Source organism: Scyliorhinus torazame, chromosome 16 (assembly GCF_047496885.1).
Source record: "Scyliorhinus torazame isolate Kashiwa2021f chromosome 16, sScyTor2.1, whole genome shotgun sequence".
NCBI lineage: Eukaryota > Metazoa > Chordata > Chondrichthyes > Carcharhiniformes > Scyliorhinidae > Scyliorhinus > Scyliorhinus torazame.
In genome coordinates, this window is record NC_092722.1 from 40,589,609 (window position 1) to 40,617,366 (window position 27,758).

The 27,758-nt window shown below is 47.1% G+C and overlaps 1 protein-coding gene across 2 annotated transcripts in view; it reads right to left on the reverse strand.

Annotated features, from left to right (window-relative positions):
- Positions 1-1,178: 1,178 nt before the first annotated feature.
- The window catches only part of LOC140392769 (transmembrane protein 51-like), a 44,135-nt gene continuing 17,555 nt past the window's right edge, over positions 1,179-27,758 (reverse strand). For both annotated transcript variants that reach the window (XM_072478386.1, XM_072478388.1), the window contains exons 2-3: positions 9,353-9,824; positions 1,179-2,231 (exon numbers count right to left, since the gene is read on the reverse strand). In XM_072478386.1, the coding sequence (XP_072334487.1) occupies positions 1,835-2,231; positions 9,353-9,672 (717 nt within the window). In that variant the 5' untranslated portion in view covers positions 9,673-9,824 and the 3' untranslated portion in view covers positions 1,179-1,834. The remainder of the gene's footprint in view (positions 2,232-9,352; positions 9,825-27,758) is intronic.

Sequence of the window (27,758 nt, forward strand, 5' to 3'; positions counted from 1 at the left end):
TGTGAAACTTTCACACTTTAAAAAAACCTCGCACAATTCTCGCATCTGCCCTTCCAGAGACGTACTGCAGAAGATGGTGAGCAGTTTAACATTTAGGGCGAGTATAGTCTGACGGGATGTTATAACAGATGGGATTTTCCCCAAGTGCATCAATATTAAATATGGAAGTGGGAACTCCCGGGCCCCTGTAAGTATCACAAACCTATTGTGCCCCAACAGGTGAATGGTCACATTGGTGTGTGCTGCAGTGATGGGGCGGTGATTGAATTCCAACAAAGCCAACAGAAGGGGAATTACTAGAATGCAGCGAAGACTGTTCACACAAAATAACTGCTGGTGAAATGGCAGTGTAGTCACTTCCATCATTCCCCATTCTCAGGAGGCACAAGAGAGCAGAAATACAAATATTCATAAAATAAACAGTGGAACCAAATTTGCCTCATCCTTTCCCCACACACAATAAAATGAATCACCCAAACTAATTAGTGCTGGGAGGGGGTGAAAATTACTTTATAAAGTGAGGGGACAGTCAACACGCAACTGTCCTCTGCTAGCACTGTGCATGCAACCCACAGATTGTCACTTCCTTTTAAATCCAGATTTCATTTTTTTTTTAATGTCTTATTAAATGTCCAGCAAAAATTCATGCAATTAACAGACTCTACATGTAATGTTTTTTTTAAATTCTCGGCAGTGGCAAAACTGCTATGTTATACACCTTCCCCATTCTGCCTCCCATTGGCAATGGTTACGAAAATGAGACAGGGTGCATGATGGTCAGTTAGGCTGCCATCGTCCATTTCCCAGCAGTGCCAAAATATCACTTGATGGTCCCTTTTGCAAATTTTGGTCACATGGCATTGCAGACTTGGCTTAGTTATGGTAGACAGGGCCAATGTCCCCGGGTGAAACATCCATTTGTTAAAGGAGTGAATGTTCGGGCTCTGAACAATCTGGCTTTTGGTACGAAGCTAATGGATGGAGACAAGACATGTTTCCATTTCTCACTAGAATGAGGACTCTCACCCGCCCATGGGTTATTCATTATTCCGAATGAGGTAGTTTGGTGGTCCCACTCGTGTAAATGGTGGTCCAGTTTTCTCTAAAATGGTTATGAAGAAGGTGATGGATGTTCAACGTACGGAATGGGTTCATTCAATACAGGCCGACAGGACAGATTATTGCTGCCATTGTTTAGGACTTTTATTTATTATACGCACCAATCCCCTGCTGAAACAGTTTTAAACAAGTAATCAGCCTAACCAGCTTTGGACCAAACATATCCCTTTATAAATGTTTAAAAAGCTCATTTCGCAGAGGTAGAAAGTTTGAAACAGAAATTACCCTCCTACTGGATTTGAATCTGGTACAGCAGCTAAATCACCCTTAAAATCCCTGGTTGAATGTGGAATGCCTTAGAGACCAGCCCGGTTGTTCTACTCCTCTACACACCAAAGCTCCACTAATGGCAGGACCACCATCCATGAAGACAGTGGAGCATAAACAGGGCAGCAATTAGAATAATTCATCCATCCATTAGGCCCATTAGTTTCAGACTCTTGGAATCTGCATCATGCCAGTGGAGTGCGTGGGACATACTTGGGTGGTTGGATAAAGTCATAACAACCTTCACACTGCAGAAATAATTCCAGGAGCTGCAGAATCCGATACACAGAGCCAAGTGTTCACATATTGCAAAACATGCACACGGATCAGATCTGATCCATCAGATTCTCAAAACAGAGAGAGAGAGAGAGAGAGAGACACAGACAGACAAAGAGTCACAGTCAATAATTAAAGCTCCTCAATTGGCCGTTTTGACATTAACACCAACTCAGGATGACTTTTGGTTCTCAAAGATTTTTGCCACTCCATCCTCATACTGTGGGGGAGGGGTGAGCGGCTCCAGGTTAACGACGGTACTGCTCAGGTTGCTTAGGCGCAGTCTAAAATTCTTGAGGTGCGTCTTGTCCGACAGGATTCGGCGAATGCTTTTCGAGCTGAACCGCCGGCTTGGGCGGGGGGAGGGCGGCTCGTTCCCCGACTGCGCGGCGGCTCCCGTGCTCGCCGACGGCGCCACGTCAACCTCCACGAGCGACTCGTAGGACGGAAGGGTGGCCATGTTCTGGTCCCCCAGATTGGGCTCGGGACCTTCTGCTGGCTGGATCAAGTCTCCTTGCATGACTTCATCATAGCTTGGCACAGCCAACCGCTCACTGTTTTCCGCACCGCTGCAGAAAAAAAAAAAAAAGGAGAAATAAACAGTAAGTGATCATCTGGAACAAGTGTGCCCGAACCACAGGAAGTGGCTGTGTGCTAATGTGAGCCCAGGTCTACTTTTGCAGTTATTTTTTTCTTTATTTGCTGGAGAACTTGGAAACTGCTAATTTTAAATTGTTCCACAATCAGTCTTCAGTTCCCTAGGCCCCAAACTCAACCTACGCAAAAGGGGCAAATTGCTGGGATAAAAAGGATTTAAACCCTGCACCGAGGCTCCATCCGTACAACTCCTAATACGGAGAGCAGGTACACCTGTGCTGTGGCTACACAACTCCTTCCCGTATATGGGCACCAACCAACAAATGGACCAACACAGCTGCAGTTCCACTACAACACAACCCTTATTTAATTCCTTCCTGCTTGCTCCTGAAGGTGCCGAGGGACATAATCCCAAACACAATATTCCTCCAGCGCCTCCGTGCGCGCGAACCTGGATGGCACGTTCCGGCTGGTTATTCCACTGCGGGGCCCACACCAACTGCATACAATTTAGTAGGTGTTTCACTCGTGCGGTCAGAAGTGGGGAAACCTCCGCAGCATAAACAAACTGGGCAGCACGGCACTGACAACAGCCCGAACGTGAAGACGACAGGAGAGAAACCAGAGCAGTTTCCATACTGCACCCCACGCCAGCCACAGAATCACACAATTGTTACGACGCAGAAGGAGGCCATTTGGCCCATCATCTGCGCACTGACTCTCCAAACATGCATCATGACTTTAGTGCCATTCCCGTACCCGTGTCGCAATTGAACCTGCCTCCACCTCATTTCTCGGTAGCGCATTCCAGACACGAACCACTCCCCTCGTGTGAAAAAGACTCTTCCTCACATCATATTTGTTTCTTTTGCAAATCACCTTAAAACCCCTCCTTCTTGATCCTTTTATCACCAGGCTGTGGGTTTTGTGGAGCGGCAAAGCCAGCAAGGCTAGGGTTCTGGAGAGGATGCAGGGTCAGTGAGGTCTCTCTCACCATTGAATTTGGTTAATGTGGTAGATTTAATCAGCCGTCAGCTCATGGCCTGGGAGATGGCGCCCCGTGACCGCATTAAGATGGTGAAGGGGAAATAATAGGTTCACTGAAAAATAAGTTGCTTTTATAAGTGCATTTGATTTCATAAAGAATCAAAAGCTCCCTGCTGCTCTTTGCCCTGGCGATTGAGCCCTTGGCAATGGTGCACAGGGTCTCGGTGGGGCACAGAGTTTCTCTGTACGTGGATGATCCCCAGCTGTATATGTCGGACCCGGTTGGGAGCTATGACAGGATCATCGGGATGTTGGTCTCTTTTCGGGGTATAAGCTCAACACGGGGAAAAGGGAGGTATTCCAAATTAATGCCCAGGGACAGGAGAGGGGTTTGAGGGGGGGGGGGGGGGGGGGGAGAAAGAGAGCTGCTGCTTTGGTTGGTAAGAAAGAGTTTGATGCCTTGGGATACAAGTGGCGCCGAGTTCGGCTCTTCTGCACAAGTTGAATTTGGTGTGGTAGATGGAGGGAAATGAAGTCGGTCGGACTTAAGACGTGGGATGTGCTGCCACCGTCGTTGGCTGGTCAGGTCCAGACGGTAACGGTGACGGTGTTGTCGAAATTTGTGTTTCAAACCCTCCTGATGCCCAAGTCCTTTTTTAGGAAGGTTAATGGGATGATTTTTAGGTTCGTGTGGGCAGGTAAGGCTCTGCGGGCTAGCATTGCTGAACTTGCAAAACTATTATCGGGCAGCAAACATTGCAATGTTTAGGAAGTGGGCAGTGGAGGAGCTGTTGGTGTGGGGGTAACACAGAGACCCTTCCGTTCTCGCCGGCCAGGTTCTCCACGAGCCCAGTGGTGATATCAGCGTTGAGGGTGTGGAACCAGTGCCAGCATTATTTAAGAATGGAAAGCATGTCTTTATTATTGTCACAAGTAGGCTTACTGCAATGCAATGGAAGTTTCTGTGAAAATCCTCTCGCCTGTTCGGGTATACAGAGGGAGAATTAAGAATGTCCAAATCATCTAACAGCACGTCTTTCAGGACGTGTGGGAGGAAACGCACACAGACACCGGGAGAATGTGCAGACTCTGAACAGACAGTGCTCCAAGCGGGAATCGAACCCGGGACCCTGAGCACGCCCCGGTGGAGGAGGTTAGGCATAAAAGTGAGGGGACAAGCTGGGGGCTGGAGTATGGGGTGAGGTTTTGCAGAGGGTTAATGCATCCTTGTCGTTAAGTCTCATCCAGTTTATTTTAAAAGAATATAAATTTAGAGTACCCAATTCTTTTCCCCCCCCCAATTAAGAGGCAATTTAGCGTGGCCAATCCACCTAGCCTGCTCACCTTTGGATTGTGAGGGTGAAACCCACTCAGACACGGGGAGAATGTGCAAACTCCACACGGACAGTGACCCAGAGCTGGGACCGAACCTGGAACCTCGGCGTTGTGAAGCAGCAGTGCTAACCACTGCGCCACCGTGCTGCCCTACTCAATGTAATTATGATGCCTTCGGAGGGGCAGCAGGTGGTGGTGGTGATGAACGCAGAGGAAATGTTTGACTGGATGCAGTGGGAATATCTGTGGGAGGTGCTGGGGGAGATCGGGTTCGGCAGGGGTTTGTGGACTGGGTCTGGTTGCTGTACAAGGCTCCAGTCACAAGTGTGCAGACACACTGAGTGAGTTCAGGATATTTTGGGCTGCACAGGTGACAAGGCAGGGGTGCCCGCTCTCCCTGTTGCTCTTTGCCTCTGCGATAGAGCCGCTGGCAATGGTGTTTAGGGTGTCGGGGATTGGAGAGGGATTGTGCAGGGGGGGGGGGGTTCATCGAGCATAGGGTCTCGCTGTATGCGGATGACCTGTTGTTATACATTTCGGACCCATTGCGCGATATTGGGGGCATTCTGGAGGAATTTGGCCGGTTCTCTGGGTACAAGTTGAACGTGGGAAAGAGCGAGGTGTAGCCGATTGAGACTAGAGGGCAGGAGAGGAGATTAGGGGAGCTGCTGTTCATGGTAATGGGGGTGAGTTTTACATACTCGGGTGATGCAGAGTTGGGTGCAGCTGTACAAGTTGAACTTGACTCGGTTGATGGAGGAGATGAAGGGGGACTTTTAAGAGGTGGGGTGCGCTGCCATGGTCGCTGGTGGGTCGGGTGCAAACAATAAAAATGACGGTGCTGCCAAGGTTTCTGTTCATGTTTCAGAAACTCCCAATCTTCATCCCGAAGGCGCTCTTTAAAAAAAGGTCAATGTGCTGAACGTGGGAGCGGAGAAGACCCGTGGGTCAGGAGGGCTTTTCTGGAGCGGGCGTTGCCGAACATGATGAACTATTACTGGGCGGCGAATATTGTCATGGTCAGGAAATGGGTGCTGGGGCAGGGGTCGGTGTGGGGGCCACTTCTTTTCGGGGAAGGAACTTGGAAGGGGTCATTGTTAACAGCGTCTCTGCCATTGCCACCAGCCAGACATTCCATGAGCTCTTGTGCTGGTGTCAGCCTTAAGGGTGCGGCGGGTCACTGGAGGCAGCATTTGGGATTGGAGGGTGCCTCGGTGTGGGCACCAATTTGTGACAACCATAGGTTTTCGCTTGGGGGGGGGGGGGGGGGGGGGGGCTGGATGCGAGGTTTCAGCGATGGCGGCAGGGAAGGATTGAGTGATTTAGTGTTCTGTTTGCAGGGGGGCAGATTTGTGAAGCTGGAGGAAGAATAGGAGTTGCCAGGGGGAACAGTTTTGGATACCTGCAGGTCTGTGATTTTGAGAGGAGAGAGGTGTCGTCTTTTTCTGGGCTGCCGCCCCTGGGGTTGCAGGATAAGGTACTGTTGAAGAGGGAGATGGGGAGGGGAAGATGTCCGAGGTCAACAAGGAGCTGATGGATTTTGGGGGGGGGGGGGGGGGGGGGGGGGGGGGGGGGGGGGAGAAAAGAGGCCCCGGAGGGGGATATAAAAAGTGTAAGGGGAGGTGGAGGCCGGGATGTGGCTGAGGCCCTGCGGAGGCTGAAAGTGTCCTCATCATGTGCAAGGCTAAGCCTCATCCAGTTTAAAGTAATTCACAGGGCACAAATGATGGTAACACGGAGAGTAGGTTTTTTGAGGGGGTGGAGGTTAGTGTGGGCGGTGCGCAGGGAGGTCTGTCAACATGTCCGAAGCTGAAGGTTCCGGCAAGGGTTTGCAGACGTAATCTCAGAGGTGCTGGGGGCGAGGATGGCCACGAGTCCAGAGGTAGCGATATTTGGGGTGTGGGAGAAGACCCAGGAGTCCAGGGGGCGAGAGAGGCTGATGTTTTTACCTTGCCTCCCTGATTACCCGGAGACGGATCTTGCTTGGATGGAAGGGCTCGGGAGCTGCTGAATGCGGGAGTGTGGTTGAGCGACCTGGTGGAATTCAATGTTGGAAAGGTTAAGTTCGTCCTGAGGGGTTAGGTGCATGGGTTCACTCAAGGTGAATGCCATTCACTGATTTCTTTAAGGAGGATTGAGGGGTCAGCAGGATAAGAGGAGATAGTGGGGGGAGGGGTTTGGAAGAAAAAAGTGGATGTTGGTTATTTATAATATATGATAAGTCTTCTGCTTTTGTTTGTTTATATGAAGATGCCTTGAATTAAATATTTTCTAAAAATGTTTTTAATGAGGGTAAAATCTCAAGGGCTCAACTTACTAAAAGAGTCAGGTTACAAACGTAGAGAAATGAACCTCAAGATGCAATGATTCCTACTGAGGCCCAAGTTGGTGTTACTGAGCCTGGAGCTAATGTCAGGAAGTTAGTGCTTGTGGGCGAGGACGTGACACAAAGTGAAATGTTTAATGAAGGAGGTGATACAAATCAATCAGTGCAGAGGAATACAATTCCCAATGACTCAGTGCTTGGTGACAGCACCTGTAGTGGAATGGAGTCATACAGACCGAGGAAACACCCTCCTTCGTCTCGGCCCAATTAAATCCGGTTTAACCTCGTCCAGTAGAGCTGTTGAAGGTTGCAGTCCGTAATCAGAAACATCAGTCACATTCTACGCAAACCCTTTTATTGGTCAAAGTGCAGCCACAGCCGACACGAGGCTTTATTGCGTCAGATCTTGCTCACATGATCACTCCTCTCTGCTGTGACAGTAGTCCAGCAAGGGCCTGAGGAGACGCAGGGTGGGGCTAAACCTACCTAACAGGTGTCCCATCACGTCCTCATTTAATATGGCCATGAGAACAACTTTATCCCGAAGGATCCCTCATTCCTTTATCCCCTCCATTTCTTTATCCTTGGGTACACAGTGCATTCTTTACATGCAAGCTCAGATAAATGACCAGCAAGTGGCTATTCTACCAAGGGGAGCTTCAAGGCCAAGCCAGGTGCTTTCCTCACCCACCTTCGACAAATAAACACTTTCCAGCAGGGGGCAATCATGAGTGGAGGCCTTTTGGACAGGAGATAGGGTCGACCAACTACAAAACATGGATTTAATCTGGGAGTTGCTATTCTGTGGCTGCTTCAAAATATGGTCGAACCACACAAACAAAACATCTTACAGGGAGCAGTCATTCTCCCAGTGTCTGCGTGGGTCTCACCTCCACAACCCAAAGACGTGGATTGGAAAAAAATAATTGGGTATCTAAATTTATAATTTTTAAAAATCTGGAATAAAACACCAGTCCAAAACCCATCTGGTTCAGTAATGTCCTTCAGGTGGAGGAACTCTGCCATCCTTACCTGGTCTGACCTACACATGACCCCAAACATGCAACCATGTGGTCAACTGCCCTCCGAAATGGCCTGGCCGTTGTATCGAACCACTACAGGAAGAAACAAAGTCACACGATACGGGCTGCACTGGTTCAAAGCGGTTCTCCACGGCCTTCGCAAGGGCAATTAGGGATTGGCAATAAATGCTGGCGTAGCCAACAATGCTCATATTCAAAAGGTGAATAAAAAAAAAAAACAATGACTCGTTTGCGGAATGGGCTATTTTCCTACATCAACGGGCACTATATAAATGCAGTTAGTGACCAGGAGCAGGAACCCTGGCCAACATCCTGCCTACCCCAGGCCAGAGAAACCGAACCTCGCCAGACCAAGAATCGGAAGTGGTGATGTTCCTGATGTGTGTATGACGAAGCTTCAGGGTCAGTGAAAGGGTGAAAAATGGATTCACAAGAATGTCAGCAGTAGGACTGGCACCGCCAACCTTTTTCTTCACGTCCTCCTTAGCATTGATTAACCACAGTAATGCTGTGTCAATAGTCTTTATAGAATTAACTGAATTGATTTGGGGAACTACAGCTGGGCCGATGTCCCTGAAGCAGGCCAAGAATGAGAGGGAAGGAAAAAAGATGGCGCCTGCTCGCTCCTGAACGGTCACTGCCAGAACAGAAACCATATGGACACCAGACCATAGAATTCCTACTGTGCAGGCAGCCATTCGGCCCATTGAGTCTGCACCAACCCTCTGAAAGAGCACCCCGTCTAGGTCCACTCCCCTGTCCTATCCCTGTAAGCCCACCTAACCAGCACATCTTTGGACTGTGGGAGGAAACCAGAGCACCTGGAGGAAACCTACCCAGACCATGGGGAGAAAGTGCAAACTCCAAACAGAGTCACCCAAGGCCAGAATTTTAAAAAAATAATAAATTTAGAGTACCCAATTTGTTTCTTTCTAATTAAAGGGGCAATTTAGAGTGGCCAATCCATCTACCCTGCACATCTCTGGGTTGTGCGGCCGAAATCCACCCAAACACGGGGAGAATGTGCAAACTCCACACAGAGTGTCCCAGAGCCGGGATGGAACCTGGGACCTCGGCACCGAGGCAGCAGTGCTAACCACCGCGTCACCGTCCTGCTTTCCCAAAGCCAGAATTGAACCCGGGAGTGAGGCAGCAGTGCTAACCACTGTGCCGCCCTAGAAGAGTGCAGGCTGAGGCAGTAATTGGAGAATTAACTGGGTCACAGTTAAACTAATAATCTGTTAGGCTAGGCAAGACCTCCGAGTGAATGCAGAATGTGACTGCAGCAACAGTCAGGACATACAGAGAAGGTGGGGTTCCTGGAGGTGTTGCACAGGGAGGCAATGGCAGGAGAGCAGATCAGTAAGGGGGGGGGGGAAGAGAAAACAAGTGCACAACAGACCTGTCTGGCAACATGGTTGGCTCGTACTGAACATTTGCCGCTTCCTGCTGCGTTCTGCGTCTCCGCTTTTCACGGAGGCTCAGGCAGATTGACAGCAGCAGCAGGCCGACTCCTCCAGCACACAGTATGTAGGACACCTGGGACACTTTTGTCTTCGATTCTTCAGTAGCCGGAGAGCTACCGTTCCCACTTTGAGTCGTGTTGTCCTTCCCGAATCCCGGCACAACACTCCAAACCATCATGATAATTCCCAGGGCGAGCATGCCAACCCCCAGCGCAGTGAGGGCATACTGGGAGCCATTGGAATTTTCGGAGGCCATGGGCACTCATCTACAGGAAAACCTCGGGCTCCAAAATCCTCTTGGGATAGGGGGTCACGCTTCTCCCATTCCGGCAGCTTCTCCCATCCGGGCAACAAATGGAAAACCAGATGTAATGTCCACCGGCTCACTTCAGGCGTCACGACTAGAACCTGCAAAAGGACATTTGCATTAGAAAACAGGCAAAATCAAAAAGCTTACACTGTGCAATAAATAACCCTTCACAGGACAGCCCAAAGAGCTCCACAGCTGATGAATTACTCTCCAAAGCGGAGCCCCTCGTCATGTCGAGAACCATTGAATTTTCACACAACCAAGTCTTCCACAATCAAAAAACAAAGATGAAATATTTATTTGTGGCGAGGTAGGAACGCAAGTCAGGGCATGAGGAATTCCCTGCATTTTTCCCCGAACAGTGTCATGGGATCCTTTAACAGATGGGCGGGTTATTCAAGTTGCTGCTTCCTGCAAAAGACAGCACCCAGAGTTGTGGGAGTGGGACTTGAACCCACAGACATCTGGCTGAGACAAGTGTGATACAACCAACTAATGAGTTAAGCCGACAAACATAAATATTGAAGATGCTGTTGAAATATTCCTAAGTTTTACTGATTAATAAAAACAAAACGTAAAAGTTTAATAAATATACTTTTAAAAATAGGAAGATACAAACAATATGCTGTATGTAGGCGTCAAGTTGTTTATAGCTTTTTTTATTCCATGAAGTTGCGCGATGGATAATAGCCTCCATTATATCATTTTTCATACTCCTAATGCCTTCAGCATGGTAGCATAGTGGTTAGCACTGTTGCTTCACAGCTCCAGGGACCCAGGTTCAATTCCCGGCTTGGGTCACTGTGTGTGCGGAGTCTGCACATCCTCCCCGTGTCTGCGTGGGTTTCCTCCGGGTGCCGTCCGGTTTCCCCCCCACAAGTCCTGAAAGATGTGCTTGTTGGGTGAATTGGACATTCTGAATTCTCCCTCGGTGTACCCGAACAGGCGCCGGAGTGTGGCGACTAGGAGATTTTCACAGTAACTTCATTGCAGTGTTAATGTAAGACTACTTGTGACACCAATAAAGATTATTACCATTTCCCAGCTGAGAGAAAACTTGCATTTATATAATGCCTTTTACACAGTAAAATATCTCAATAAGAGCCAAAAGATGCCAACATTGGGGCAGGTGGCTATCAAAGCTCCGTCAGAGAGGCAGGGAGGTTGTTAAAACGGGGGGGGGGGGGGGGGGGGGGGAAAGAGAAAGAGGGTAATGAGGGACCTTGACAAATCCCAATCTTCCACTCACTTCCCACACCATTTTTCAGCAGACTATATAATTCAGTTTTAAAAATGTGCAGGTCATTGCTCCAACATAGTTTCTGGTGAGAATTCTATATTCCAACCAGACTCTTTCAAAAACAATTCCAAACGTTTTCCTTTAATCTTTTTAATGCCCATTTGTTAGTGTCTTGCTAACCAGCAGAAACAATTCATCATTTTTTAAACTTTAAAGACCTTCTTAGTTCTATTGAAAACATCATTAACTTCTAGTTGCTCTTCAGAGCTGTAATCCCATCATCTTTGCATATCTACATTTCAATCAGGGAGATGTGCAGTCGAATTTAAATGTACGAGGTGGGTAATCATAGGGAGTGCATTTCTGCACAAGTGTTTGAATAACCTTTCCCCAAAGCACAGTTAATGTGAAACCTGACACCTGATCCACAGGATCACCTGCTACTAATAGTCCAGCTGATTCTAGCACCCGTGATCAACATTTTTCAATGTTTGGTACAATTGATACTGCCAACCTCCTCCATCAACGTTCCCTAATGGCCCAGCTGATATGGCATTACCCCGGAATGGTGCCACACGCCTGTCTGCATTTTCCACAATCACCTTTCCCCTCCCAACTCCTATCGTGCCAACTCCTCCAGGTTTCCTCTCAAGGCAGCACTATCCGTAATGGCAGGGGTCAGTGTGCAGAGATGGAGCCCAATCTGTCATGCTATGCACTCATGCACATAACGAGATACAGATAGGCAGTGACAGACACCCAGTACAGCCAATCAACACAGGATAGAACGCAACCAATCACCAGACAGAACACTAGAGGGGGGTTTCCCACTATAAAACACACGAGGCATCAGCATTCCGCCTCTTTCCACTGGTGACAACTGTAGTCAGGGTGTATATATCAGTGAGCACCTTCTACACGTGACTCAGAGCCAGTCTGGTTTAGTTAGTTATAGTCAGCACACTTAAGATTAGTAGAGTGTCGACCCACAGCAAGCTGTGTGCACTGTTACAGAAGTTCAATAAAATCGTATTGAACCAACGTCTAAGTTTGGTGTCTACTTTCCAGTACAACTGCATCTAGTTGCAGTCCGGGTTACCCCAGGGTGAATAACATGACACAATCTACTGTTAGTTTTTCACAATCCCCCAACCATCCATTAATGCTGGAGTCACTCCCTTGCTATTAATGCCATCAAGCTGAAGCAGATTATGAAAGCTTCCACCCCTGCTACCAAAATCCTCCTTCATGCAACAGAGGGCTGAGCCGACAATGGGATTCCTATATTGGAGGGAGACATGGGCCCTGTAACTTCCTCAGAAGGGGTGAGGGAGTCTCTACATACACGTATAGAGGCTCAGTCTGGGCACTGAAATAGTTACTCCGAAGTTAGAAGTGATTTGTTTTTCTTTAACTCTTTCAGAGTAAAACTGGAAGAAATCATCCAAAGTTAGCAATTAAAATTGCTCGTGTCGGATGGTTCTCGTTCCAGCGCAAGTTAGCATTTCTGGGAAAATGGCAGATAAACCTTTACATGGAAACATCTTACACCCGTCACCAGGGTAGCAGAGGGTTATGGGCCATGGACTTGCACCCACTCCTTATCTCCAGCACACAAATAGAGCAAAAACAAACAAGCAGTAACACAAAAGCAAAATGCTGCAAATCAAGCTGGAAAAATCTCAGCGGGCAAGGCCACATTTGTGGAGGCAAACAGTTAACATTTAGAGTCAGTGATCTTTCATTAAGCATCAAGCAAGTTGGGTACACAGAGTCCAGACAGGAAGCCTCAAACAACAGGCTCACTGGTTTGAGTTCCTGCCAACTTGTGTTTCATCAGTCGTTGAACATCCTCATTTATTTCTCAAGTCAGCTGTTGCGAGCAACTTTGCATTTGGAAGTATCGTCATTGTTGCAAACACGAGGCTGCTCATTGACAACAGAGTATTAATGGTGGGAACCAATCGGCCTTTCACCATGTAACCTGCGTCTGACAGGATGCAGATGGGCTGGGCGGCACGGTGGCTAGTATTGCTGCCTCACGGCGCTGAGGACCCGGATTCAATCCCGGCTCACTGTCCGTGTGAAGTTGGCACATTCTCCCTGGGTCTGCGTGGGTCTCACACCCACAACCCAAAGATGTGCAGGCTAGGTGGGTTGGTCACACTAAATTGCCCCTTAATTGATAAAAATGAATTGTGTATTCAAGATTTATATAAAAATAAGAAGCCATATGGTATATGATCATAGAAGCCCTACAGTGCAGAAGGAGGCCATTCAGCCCATCGGGTCTGCACCAGTCCCCTCTGAATGCGCACCCTACCTAGGCCCACGCTCCCTCGCCCGGTCCCTGTAACCCCAGCTACTGTTAGACACTAAAAGGAGCAATTTAGCATGGCCAATCCAGCTAACCTGCACATCTTTGGAATGCGGGAGGAAACCGGAGCACCCGGAGGAACTCCACACAAACAGTCACCCAAGGCCGGAGTTGAACCTGGGTCCCTGGCACTGAGGCAGCAGTGCTAACCACTGTGCCACCATGCCTTTATTAGCCGACGTATAGAGTTTAAGAGCACGGGGTTATGCTGGAGCTGTATAAAATGTTAGTTAGGCCACAGCTAGAGTAGTGTGCGCAGTTCCAGAATCCACTTTGTAGGAGAGATGTGATAGCACTGGAAAGGGTGCATAGGTGACTTGCCAGGATTGGAGAGTTTTTGCGATGAAGAGAGATTGGGTAGACTGGGGTTGTTTTCCTTGGAGCAGAGGAGGCGGAGGAGGGACACAATTGAGATGTAAAAAAAATGTTGACGGGTCATAGATAGAGTCGACAGGAAGAAACATTTCCCCTTGGTTGAGGGATCAATGACTAGGGGATGCGGGGAATAACTTTTCCACCCAGAGGGTGGTGGGGGTCTGGAACTCACTGCCTGAAAGGGTGGTGGAGGCAGAGACCCTCATAGCATTTAAAAGTATTTAGATGTGCACTTGGGATGCCAAGGTATACAAGGCTATGGGTCAAGTACTGGAAAACGGGATTGGAATATGTAGGTGGTTGTTTTGGACCGGTGCGGAAGCGATGGACCGAAGGGCCTTTTCTGTGCTGTAGACCCACGTGTACAGGCTGGAGACGCCAACAATTAATGAGGAAGAAAATTAAGAGAGACTGACTATTACGGCCCCCTCAGGGGCCCAAGCACTCTGTGTATTTCCCTCCGACGCCAGGGAATACGAACTCCCCTAGTGAGGAGGTGGAGCCTCCCCCCTGACTGGGAGGAGCTTCATAGCATATAAACCCCAGCCTGGGTGCAGGTCGGGGAGGGTGTCCCTTCGGGGTGAGGAGTGGTAGTATAGAGGTTATGGTGTATAGTGTCAATAAACCTTGCTTGCATCCAGCCTACCGTGCGTTCCATGAAGTCTCTTCCTTCGGCTTCTACATAGACCTCACGGCAACGCTTACAAGGTAGCTGGCAAATACACAGCAATCTAAAATACACAATTCTCCCCATCTACAAGCAGACAGGCTCAGGCTAAACAGCAAACACCCAAGACATCAGGGCTTGGGGGGTGCTTATAATGAATTGCAACTCAGGCTTGCTCATGCCTGGAGGAAAGAAAAACTGCTTTAGAGAAACTCAGTCATTTCAAACTGCACGTATTAGTTTCTTCAACATGTTGGAGATCCAAAGTTTCCCCCTCCTCCTCCCTGTAAGGCTTCCAGGGCACGGGAAAGATCGAGCCAAGACAATACTGGTGTTTGATCTCAAGAAAATAAAGTTTCAGAAGGTGAACAGCTCAGGATGTTGCCTGACAAGAGACAGGGTGAACAGCCTGCCCCGCCAACAACTTTGCATGTCCCGACAAATAATGTGAAGCAGTGAAAGCAGCCAATTGCCACACACAGCCGTCATGTTTCACAGAAATGCTTTTCCTAGTCTTGGGACAACTTTAATCATAACTCACTTCCTGCTTGAGCAACATAATTAAAGGAAATTATGATCAAGGCAGTGAATCTGCAGACACAACACAATTTAAAAAAAAATATTTTAATGGTGTGTGTGCGCTACTGGCAAGACCAACACTGTCTATCCCCAAGTGGGCGTGGATTCACATTTTGGTCAGACCAAGTAAGGACGAATGTGAACCAGATGGATTTTGTAGGAGTGCCGTGGTGAGATTTGTACCCAGGTCTCCAGAGCATGACCCCGAGTCCTTGGATTACTAGTCCAGTGACAATACCACTGTGCCACCCCCTCCCCCTAGGGGAGAGAAGGCAACTCAACAGCTTTAATGGAGGGAAAAGCAAAATACTGTGGATGCTGATCCCGAATGTCTGACCTGGAAAGTTAAACGACCACCAAGCAGAATAACTATAGAACTATTTATTAACTAGACTAACTATGTACAGAGAATGATAATGATAATCGTCTCCGGTTTCTAGACTGCCCTGGAGAGCCCGCGCTCAGCCTCAGGATTTAAGCTCTTCGGCCTGACTGGACGAACAGGTCACATGACCCCCTGTATCCCCACCCCTTAAAAAGGGGGCTTGTTACTACTACACTCACGCATTCAAAGTAGTTAAAAAAAAAAACCCAGACTGGTCATTAGATAAAATCCTATTGCTGATCAGGATATTATGGGAGGGATTTACAGACCAACATTTGTGTGTTTTAAGGCAGTGGAGGTGGCCCGCCAGCGGGATTTACCAACTCCGCCGTTGTCAACGGGATTTCCCGGTGACTCTACCCCTCGTTGCCGGTAAACCTGTGCAGTGGCTTGGGAGCGGAATATTCCACTGACGTGAACAGCCGGTCGATCGCGCCCAACATCTTGAGCATGGAGAGCTCATTTACAATTTAGTTCCAGTTTCACCATTTCTTGTTGGCGAAAGTGCAGATGAATAAGGGCCATCGTCACTGACTGAACCCGACTGTGTTGAGCACCTTAATCATCTTTAAAAAATATATAGATATAGATATAAAATATATATAATCTTTATGATCACAGGTAGACTTACATTAACACTGCAATGAAGTTACTGCGAAAAACCCCTAGTCGCTACAATCCGGCGCCTGTTCGGATACACGGAGGGAAAATTCAGAATGTCCAATTCACCTAACAAGCGCGTCTTTCGGGACTTGTGGGAGGAAACTGGAGCACCCGGAGGGAACCAACGCAGACACGGGGAGAACGTGCAGACTCCGCACAGACAGTGACACAAGCCGGGAATTGAACGTGGGCCCCTGGCGCTGTGAAGCAATAGTGCTACCCAGCCGCATAAACCAACCTCCCACCCTCTTATCTACCTTCACCGTCATAACATCACCCACCTTCGATCCTACGGCTGCCCATTCACTGCTGAAACAGTCTGTTTGCCATATGGAAAGAGAACTTTTTTAAAAAAATTATAATTACGGGGCAATTTAGCGTGGCCAGTCCACCTACCCTGCACATCTTTGGGTTGTTTGGGGGGGGGGGCACAACCACTGCACGCCGTGCTGCCCACGAGTTCCAGGATTGTGACCAGAATACTCACCCCCACCGCTTGGTCACCACTAGTAATGTCTCCACCTTTCTCTCAGTTACACACACACCGCTTGTGTATATTAATGGCTCAGTTCATTTGACAATTGGTGAGATTTCATTCAGATTGAAGCCATCATTATTTGCCTTCGCCAGGAGCAAGTATCTCCTGCATCGAGTGCACACATTTTAATTCTTTCAAAATCTGGAAAATAACTTCATTTGGTCACCTCAAGGTTTCCTCTTCCCCAAAATTAAACAACTTTAACTTTTTCTTACATTTGAAACCCAGAATCATTGCTGATCTCAGCTCCCTGAGAGAGCCGGTAATATTCTTCCTGTGGCGAGCGGAATGCAGTGGGATCTCAGAATGAGGAGTAATACAACTTTGATTTCCATCATGTAATTACAATAAAATAAAACCTGGATGAGGTCTTACTGATGTATTCTATAACACCGTCAAACTCTGTAGATCACCATGCTCAATAACTACCTCAACCCAACGCCGATAGATTCTGACAAAGGAATTAGGAGAAGGAATTCGAAGAATGCTCCTCCATTCAGCGCGGTAGCACAGGGTAGCACAAGTGGATAGCATTGTGGCTTCACAGCGCCAGGGTTCCAGGTTCGATTCCCCGCTGGGTCACTGTCTGTGCAGAGTCTGCACATTTTCCCCGTGTCTGCGTTGGTTTCCCCCGGGTGCTCCGGTTTCGTCGCACAGTCCAAAGAAGTGCAGGTTAGGTGGATTGGCCATGATAAATTGCCCTTAATGACCAAAAAAAGGTTAGGAGGGGTTATTGGATTACAGGGATAGGGTGGAAGTGAGGGCTTAAGTGGGTTGGCGCAGACTCGGAAGGGCCGAATGGCCTCCTTCTGCACTGTATGTTCTATGTTCAATCAGTTGGCTGATCTCTTCAAGGTCTCAAATCACCTCCATAATGCATTTTTCAAAATCAGAAATATATCCATCTCCTTCTTGAAATCATTTAATGACTCCAACTCCACCGCACTATGGGGCAGCAATTCCAGGAATTCACCACCCTCTGCGAGAAGTAGTTCCTCCTCATCTCAGTTTTAAATCTACCGCCTCTCAACTTATATATCTGTGACCTCTGGTTCTAGATTTCCTCACAAGGGGGAACACTTGGTCGTCTACATTTACTTTATCAATCCTTTTTAGTATTTTCTATACCTTGATTAGATCCCAATCTGGTGAACCTCCTCTGAACTACCTCCAATGCCACCACATCCTACCTTAAATAAGGAGACTAAAACTGGACACAATACTATAGATGTGGTCTCACCAACACCCAATACAATTGCAACAACACTTCTCTACTTTTATACTCCAGTCCTTTCTCAATAAACACAAATTCCATTTGCCTTTTTTATTGCACGCTGTACCTGCATTTTTTTTAAAATTTAGAATATCCAATTCATTTTTTCCAATTAAAGGGCAATTTAGCGTGGCCAATCCACCTACCCTGCACATCTTTGGGTTGTGGGGGTGAAACCCACGCAAACACAGGGAGAATGTGCAAACTCCACATGGTGCTGTGAGGCAGCAATGCTAACCACTGCACCACCATGCTGTCCGTACCTGCATCTTGACTTTTGTGTTTCGTGAACAGACACCCAGATCCCTCTGCTCAGACACATTTTGAATCTGCTTTCCATTTAGATCATAATTTGCTTTTCTATTTTTTTGACCAAAATAGATACCTCACACTTGCCCACATTAAACACCATCTGCCAAATTTAGGCCCATTCTTTAAGCCCATCTATATCCATCTGCAAAATCTTTACTACCAGTTTCCTACTTGAATCATCCGCACATTTTGCTATGTCCATGCTTGCAGATAATTTATATAGATTCTCTAGTTGAGGTCTGACCCCTGCGGTACCCCACTAGTTACAGTTCGCCAGCCAGAGAAGGACCCATTTATCCCAACCCTCTGCTTTCTCTCAGTCAGCCAATTCGTCATCCAATCTAGTATTCTACCACCAATCCCCTGCGACCTCACCTTCTGGATCAGTCTTTTATCAGCACCTTGTCCAATGCCTTCTGGAAGTCTAGATATACCACATCCACGGGTTCCCCATTATCCACCTTGTTGGTTATGTCCTCAAAGAACTCAAGCAAGTTTGTCAAGCCTGATTTCCCCTTCATAAAATCATGCTGACAATGATGGGTTAAGCTTAGTCTTTCCAAATGTTCAGTCATCTCCTCCTTAGTGATTTATTCCAGCAACCTCCCCCCACCCCCCCCAGAAGTCAAGCTAAATGGTCGATATAGTTTGCTACTTTTTGCGGCGTCACATTAGTGTGTTTCCAATAAACCAGGACCTTTCCAGAATCCAGGGAATTTTGAAATATCATAACCAATGCATCCACCGTCTCTGCTGCCACTTCCTTTAATACGCTAGGGTGCAGGCCATCAGTTCCCGGAGACTTATCTGCCTTTAATCCCATTTATTTATTCAACATCATCTCCCTAGTGGTGGTTATTGCACCAAGATCCTCTGCATTAACTGCAGTTTTTGAAAATGTATTATCCTCTACCATGAAGACGAGGCAAAATATTGGTTTAGTGCATCCACCATCTGTGTTCCCCATTATTACCTCACCAGTATCGTCTTCTAGGGCCAACATTTACTTTGGCTATTCTCTTCCTCTTTATATACTTAGAGGTTTTTGGGATCAGTGTTTAGGCTTTCTGCTAGTTTCCTTTCGTGGTTCACCGTAGCTCTTATGATTATAATTTTAGTATCCTTTTGCTGAACCTTAAAAGTTTTCCCAATCCTCCAGCTTACCACTAGCTTTTGTAGTATGGTATGCCCTAGTTGTTGGCCTTTATGTTCTCTTTGACTTAATTTTTTAGCCATGGAACATTTTTTCTCCCTTTTACAATTCCTCTTCCTCTCAGGAATATACTTTAATTGAGAAATATTTAATAACTCCCTGAACATGCGCCATTGTTCCTCAACTGCCCTACCCTCAGATTTGTGCCCAGTCTACTTGGGCCATCAGCACTGTATAATTACCACTGCCCAACACTAAATAGAATAGAACTCTTTCCCACTCAATATGAATTTGAAATTCTAACATGCTGTGATCACTCCTTCCAAGAGGGCCCTTAATGACAAGACTATTTATCAACCGTTCTTTGTTACATAGTATGAAATCTAAAATAGCCTGCTCCCTGGTTGGCTCCATAACAGAGGCTACCCTTGCCAATTCGATTAATCCAGGGGTGGCACAGTGGTTAGCACTGCTGCCTCATGGCACGGAGGACTCAGGTCACTGTCCGTGTGGAGTTTGCACATTCTCCCAACGTGGGTCTCACCCCACAACCCAAAGATGTGCAGGATAGATGGATTGGCCATGCCAAATTGCCCCTTAATTTAAAAGAAAATGAATTGGGCAATTAAAAAAAAAAAATTAATCCAGTCAATATATGTGTCAAAATCACCCATGATTACAGTTGTCCCCTTCACACGAGCCTTATTATTTCTTGGTTTATATTATGCCCTTTCAGTATTCGGGAGCCTGTAAATTACTCCTACAGAGGAGTTTTTTTCCCTTATCTTTTTCATTTCCACCCAGATGGATTCAACATTTTGGCTCTTAAGAAAAATGCCAATATAATTTCTTAACACAGCTTTGATGTCATCTTTAACCAATAAAGTAACTCCACCTCCATCCTGTTTATCCTTTCTGAATACCAAGCCCTTGGACAGTTAACTCCCAGTCCTGGTCCTCCGGATACCATGATTCAGTTATCCCCACCAAATCATACCCATATCATATTCTTGATTAACAAGGGGGTGAAAGGCTATCAGGGGCGGGCAGGAAGGTAGGACTGAGGTTACAATCAGATCAGTAATATCTTTTTGGATGGTGGAGCAGGCCTGAGGGGCCGAGTGGCCTACTCCTGCCCCATATGTTGCCTAGCTGTCATTTGAACATGAGCAGCTACCTCAGGAGAATTCAACATGGCACAAAAAGACAACATGGATCTAGGTGAAGATGCCGTAGCTCGTGCCCCAGGACTAAGATTTGGCAAACAGTATTCAAAGCAACATTCCAGCTATTCTCTCTTTGATTTTAGATAGACCAACAAAGTTGGAACGTTTTGCAAAGAAATATATTAGCCATCGATTAAGGTAGTTGTTGCTTTTCTACCAAAATTGTTCATCCGACATTTAGGTTATTATTGTATATCAATATCGATGGCAGGTAACATCCTAAATCTTCTTTTCATAAGGAGAAGCAAACGGGTTAACGTTGTAAAATAAGTTAGCAGCTTTATAGGAGCCAAAACATGTCAGTGATCGGCCACCTCAGCTCTTTTCCATGCAAGAGCTGACAAGATATTAAATCTTCCATTAATTATTTTACAATGTCTGGAACCGTGCTGCTTTGTGGCACTCAGTTTCACAGCAGCTGTTACATTTATACTTTGCCAGGAAAGCGACTGACAAAGCACCCGTCAGCTTTTCGAAAAGCTGAAAAGTCACAGTTGCTTCAAACAGACTCCTGCCCTGTTTCCTCCAGAGTCTGACACTTTGCGCAAGAACTTCCACTACTGTAGATATTGACTGGACTTCTGCTCTGCAAACAGAGCACAACTGAGCTCTGGAAGGAATAAAGTGCGTGTATAAGAAACCATGGTACAAACCAATATCTGCGCCCCCCCCCCCCCCCCAACCACACACCAGTGTGGATACAAGGAATCATGTTACAAACCAACATCGCGCCCCCCCCCCACCCCAAAACAGCAGATTTCTAAACGTACAATATGGGGGGGGGGGGGGAAAGAGAGAGAAATATAGTTAGAACTTCATTAAGCAACAAATGACTCCCACTGCAGATCACAAACTGTAGGTGGATGGGCCACTGAGCGAGATCACTCTAACACATTTACCTGCATCAAGACACTCTGCAGGCGAACAGGCGAGTCAAATTTCAGATGCATTTGCACATTCTCCCAATGTTTGCGTGCGTTTCGCCCCCACAACCCAAAGATGTGCAAGGTAGGTGGATTGGAACATGCTAAATTGCCCCTTAATTGGAAAAAATGAATTGGGTACAAGTTTATTTTTTTTTAATTCAGATGCGTTCACCAAGATTATACACAGGCAGTGCAAGGATGCCTGAATGAGCAAATGAAGATGCCCAAATTTCCCCGCCCTCCCCCCAAAAGGCCAGTAGAGAAACATTTGGAGATGCCCAGTGCCAAAACAATTGGCCCCAAGAGGGCACAATTAATAAAGGCAAGTAGAAATTTAGAAACTGCAAGGTAAGCAATCATTCCAAAAAGTTTAGGTGGATTGGCCATGGTAAATTGCCCCATCGTATCCAAAGACGTGCAGACTAGGTGGGGGAGTGGGGCCGAATGGCCTCCTTCTGAACTGTAAGAATTCGAAAAAAACAAAAAACCCAACAATGCCCACTGATTGCTGAGGCAAAGGTCAATTTTCCATATCAACGCGAGTGTGTAATTAAGTCACATTCCCTATCTGAACAGGTCACGTCGCAGCAAAAACAAACCGAACATTGGATATACTCGGCAGGGGAGAGGCACAGGAATAGGCCATTCAGCCCCTCGAGTCTGTTCCAACATTGGGAAATATTTCAGGCGCAGATGCTTATCTATCATTTCCACAGATGCTGTCGGATCTGAACATTTTCAATTTTCAGCATCTGCGTTTTCCACCTTGTCGTTTGTACGATTTCAATTAGCAACCGGCTAGAAACAAACAGCTGGACTTGGGGGGAGGGGGTTTGCAACGCAGTAAAAACACAAGACTCTCAAGAAGTTAACTTTTGCTATTACATGATGCTGAGACCCCAGTAATGACAACATTGCCAGTGCAACTCAGTAATCTACAGGGAGAGGGGTGGGAGCTGATCACAGCTCGTTGGTATTCCATCCTTCCTGAAGACACAAACAAAAATCACACATAAAAATGATCAGGAACAGCAGAAAGTCAAAATTCTGCTTCTGGCTGAACAACCAGTTATGACCTCATCGGGACACATGGCTGGTTTCTGTGAGAAATACTGTGATAAATTGCCCGGAACCTTAGAACAAGTGCTCAGAGCACCAAGAATTGCCTTTCTCAAATTGTGCAAAACTTGTCTTTGCACAGTGGCTCGTTACATCTCTCTCAGCACATGGGCAGAATTACAATACACAGTCACCCGTGAGTAAATAAAGCAGCCATCACATACACTCGTACACACAGCAACAAAGATCAATGAGCAGATGACCTTATTTTGGTGGCATTGGTTGATGGGGCATGTTGGCCAGAACACAGAATTCGCTACCCTTTGTGTCTCGCTGGCTTTTAATATTGGTCTCAACCATTGAAGAGCAGCAGAAGAGGCCTTCGGTTTAGCCAAAGGTCACTGCTTCGCAACACAAGTGCTGCTTCGATACAGACTGACATGCCGGCCTAGGTGAGATGCCCAGATCTTGGAATGGAGCCCAACTCACTTTGAAAAACATTTTTTTTTTTTTTTTTTTTTTTTAAATCACTCGGGCTTTAAGGTGACACTATGGGACACAAAGCAATTCCCGTCTGCACTGAAATAAGGTGCCCACCAGTTTTAAATGGGCTCACACAAGCGTGTCGAGTCACATACTGGAATATCGCACTGCAATAAAGGCCAGAGACTCCAGTAGCCATATATACTTTCTAACACTGTTGCTGGAACGTGCACTGATCCAGTTCCCAGCCTGTGCTCAAATACCACATTTTCTGCGTCATCGCCTGCCTTTGCTGGTTTACATTTCAGAATGAAATACACAAACCCATTTCAAAAAGGGAAAAGCATAACATGACAAAAAGAAAATCATCCAAATTCCTGCGTCTGTTCAATATCCTCGCTTGGAAAGTGCAAACTTCCATGTAGTCAAGGAGAGTACAACAATTGTCCAGTATCACATAGGCTGAAATCCCTGGCTCTAGCTCTCCGTTGAACAAAAGGCAGCCGTTAGGGTAGTATTCAGTGCTGCCAGGCCTTTTGTTAGAAGGAGGAGAGGAGGAAAGTAGGAATCAGCCATGGTTCTTGGCCCTAATTCAGTAACCTCTCCTGACAACACTATCTAGATACAGAATGGCTTCAGAGATCTAGTCTGATCTGACTCACGTTCAAGCAATAAAACAAGACATCGGGATAGGGAAAACAATCTATATCCCTATAATCAGAGGGAAACATCAAACATCTCATCCTGGAAGTCATCAGATATCAGGGAGCGATTGCACTGGAAAATTTTGTCGATGGACCTGCAATAAAATGGGGGTTCTAACCACTCTGCAGGGCATGGTTCTAGTTAAGGCAAGAATTCAATGTACAGGAACACGCTATTTATCATGCTGAACCAAACTCTATCTCCTCTTGTAATTTACACTATACACAGATTAAACGGTGTAGTATAAAGGGTTAATGCTAAATATGTAAACATAACCTACATCAACAATGTCACATCACACGATAACAGAGCATAGGGAGAGGTAGTTCAGTGCAGAGCCTCATGCCGAGTCTGCCTTGTCAGTAGTTAGCATAACATTCAATTGAGTTTTCTAACCATCGCCTCCAGCACTATCTGCAAGTTCAGGACCATGACTACCACACCCAAGACCAAAAACAATATGCCTTCATAACACACTGGACAATGCAACAAGAGAAACTGAAAAAGCAGGAAAATCGTCAACTGAACTCCAGAAATAGGCAACTGCAAAGGGACGAGATGAGGAAAAGAAATCCTACCTTTACCAGAGAGCTTCAACCATGTGGAAGGCCAGGGTTAAGCAGAGAAGTGGCAGAACTGACGCTGCCTGTTTACCAGGTACACAACAGTTCGGAACCAGCAAAGTGCAGGTCAGTACCTTACTCTAAAGTCATATGTAGCAGTGCAGATGATATAATGGTCAGATAGGACATAAACAAAGAGATGGCATCCCACATTGTGGGTTAGCTCCATCAGAACTTCTGATGGGAAGACACCTTCAATTTCCTGTTTTGCCCGCATACACTTCATGCCATGTCTAAAAAAATATCTGTGTCCGAGAGAAAGTAAGGGTGAAGGAAAGTGAGTATCAAGCAAATCGGGCAAAGAATTACAATAACCGACAAGAGTGCACAAGTTACAAGTTATAGCTGAACCAGTCTGGATTAGATACCAAAATACATAAAGTGTAAGTTCTGGAAACATTGAAGATATGAGCAGGAATAGGCCATTCAGCCCCTCCACCATTCAATATCATGGCTGACAAAGACCAAGATCTTGTAGAGACTACCTTGTAATTAATTAACATAATGTTCAATAAAAGATATAGAATTTGACTTCCGGTGACGGTGGGCGGGAGGCGGCCGCACAATGCTGGGCTCCCGTTCGGAAACGGCATTTTCGGGGCTTTAAGCCCGGTCCCAGGGTCCACGGAGGCGGCAGAAGCAGGGAGAAGGCATGGAGGAGGCACTGAGAAGACACAGGAGGAAAAAAAAAAAGAAGAAGAATGTCGAGGGCGAGCAAGAAAACGGCCGGAAAAAAAACAGCTGAAGGTCCGTCGGGGAGTGGAAAGGTCACCGCGGGGTCAGCAAGGAAAATGGAGGCTGGAGCACCAGGGAAGGCAGCACTGCTTACGGCTGAAGAAATAACTAAGGTGAAGGCTGCGGAATTTGAAAAGCAGTTGGCGCAGATTGCGAAATGCATGGAGACGGTGAGGAAGGAGATGAGGGAGGTTGAGAGTGTGCTGGTGGAGGAGGCGGTTTCCCCGTTGAGGACGGAGGTGGCGAGCGCAGTGGCGGAGGTGCGAGAGCAAGGGGAGGCGCTGAAGGAAGTGGAGGAGACGTTATTGCAGCACGGTGATCAACTTGCCTCGATGGGGAAAGAGATGCGGAAGGTGATGGACACTAACAAGGATCTGCGAGGAAAAATGGAAGACCTGGAAAACAGATCCAGGCGACAGAATTTGAGGATTGTGGGGCTGCCCGAAGGAGTTGAAGGACCGATGCCGACTGAGTATTTTGCCGCGAAGCTGGCAAAACTATTGGGGGAGAGGGAGGATCCCTCCCGATATGAACTGGATCGGGCTCATCGGTCGTGGAGGCCCATACCAAAGGCGAGTGAGCCGCCAAGGGTAGTGACTCTGTGCTTCCGTAGGTACAACGTGAAGGAGAAGGTCCTGAGCTGGGCCAAGCAGAAGCGGGTGGTGCAGTGGGCTGGAGCTGGTATACGTGTATACCAGGACTTTACAGTGGAGCTGGCAAGGAGGTGGGCTGCCTTCAACTGGGTGAAGAGGGCATTGTACATTAGCAAGATGCGGTGCGGCATTGTGTATCCAGCGAAGCGGAGGGTGACTTACAAGCTCAGGGACTTTTATTTTGGAACGGCGGAAGCAGCGGAGGAGTTTACGAAAGCAGAAGGACTGTGGCAGAACTGACAAATTGAGGAATGGCCATGTGCCGATGTAACCTCATGACTGTATTTTCTTCTTTTTTGTATCACTGCGCGCGGGTGTAGAGATTAAAGGAGCCAAGGTGGTATATATTTGGACAAGGGAAGGGCTGGGACTTGCACTCGAAATGAGGGCTCTTTGGGGTGTAGGTGGATATGCGGGGTTTGTGTGCTAAAAGGGGATCTTTGGGCTTTCCCAGGGCCGGGCAAGTGGGAAAGGGACCCGGGCGGGGGCCTCCACGCTGGCCGGTTTAAGCCGGCCAGTGAACGGGAGTGAGGTGGGGGTGGGGGGCTGCGGCCATCGGAGCCTGGCAGAACAGGGTCCGAGTGGTCTAGCCAGGGTGGAAAGTTGCAGGGGGGGGAACCAAGGTTGGGAGGAGGAGTTTTACAAGAGGCAGTGGACAGGAGGAGCTGGAGACCTGCGGTGGGGTGGGGGTGGGGCTGTGTAGATTAAGGGTGACTACGGGTAATCCCCGATTCCTTTTTGTCATTTGTTTATGTAAACATGCGGGTTGAGGTTTGGGGTTGGTGGGAGGATGGGATCGTTGTTATTATGAGGATTGACATATCTTACTGATTATTGTTTATTGTTGATGGGTGTAAATGTGGGAGAAAATGTGAAAAAGGAGAATAAAAAAAATTTTTTTTTTTTTTTTTTAAAAAGATATAGAATTTTACAGTATCACCTTCTGCATCATCTGTAAGTCCACGGCCTTTATGTCCAAGACCAAAAACAATAAACAAGAGTTAAAGATGGTACTTCCTCATTCAGTCAGAAAGCAACGAGAGCAGCATGCCAGAGGAATTCCTGACTCACATTCCTCTACCTTTCTGCCCTCTGTGGGAACAGTTCACCGAGATGTCAGTTCACCTCGAGGCAGTCACAAGGTCAAACCCTGGCTCCAAGTACCAACAACGTGGATTTCACACCCGTCAAGTCACCTGTACCGTGGCTGTAAAATGCAGCCGTGTCTGCACACTGCTGATCCAAACCCACCTATGAGGAAGTAACAGTTATGTAGAGAAAGCACTTCAATGCCTGCCTTTGGTTGCCAGGAATCCCCAAGTAATTACGCAGTTTCTGTCTGTGTGGTCGCCACGGCATTCAATCTTGCAATCGTCGGTTGTAATTTTGCAAGACCTGCAGTGGGTTTTGAACATTCCAGACTCCCAACTCCTCAATCTCCTCCCATAACGGTCATCAATGTGGGAATACCTTCACAACACTGACTGCAGCAGTTCCAAGTGCCACCTTCACATTGATGTCCATATCCCAACACCAATAAACTTAACTTTCTCTGTGTTACGCGACACTTCTTGACACACGTTCAACGAATGGCTAGAATTCAAATACAGCAAACAACCCCTTCAGAATACCAAACTCAGAAAAATGTCACGCAGTCAAAATACTTAAGGGGTTGCGGGCAAGATATAGAATTTGGAAGCGGGTGGGGGAATAGTTAGGTGACACAAGGTTTACCTCGTACTTCCTCCAAATCTAGGCAGGAACTAGGACCCCGTGGGAATATCGTTCCGAGAGAAGCAGTGAAAAAGGTAGGGCAGTCCTGTCTTAATGAGTAGTGGGGGCAACACAGCTTCTCTCTGAGTATCTTCCTCTATGTTGCATGGAGTTTTGACCAGTGCAGCACTCAGCAAGTTAGAGAAAAAGGAGAGAACCCATCCAAGATGTTAGGGGGCAGTTTGTACCAAATTCTTGAAATACTAAAGAGCCATGGTGGTCAAGATGGGGTCCAGTGTCAATGCTGACCTAGCCTGCTTTTGGTGCTAGACACCATCTTGGTAAAG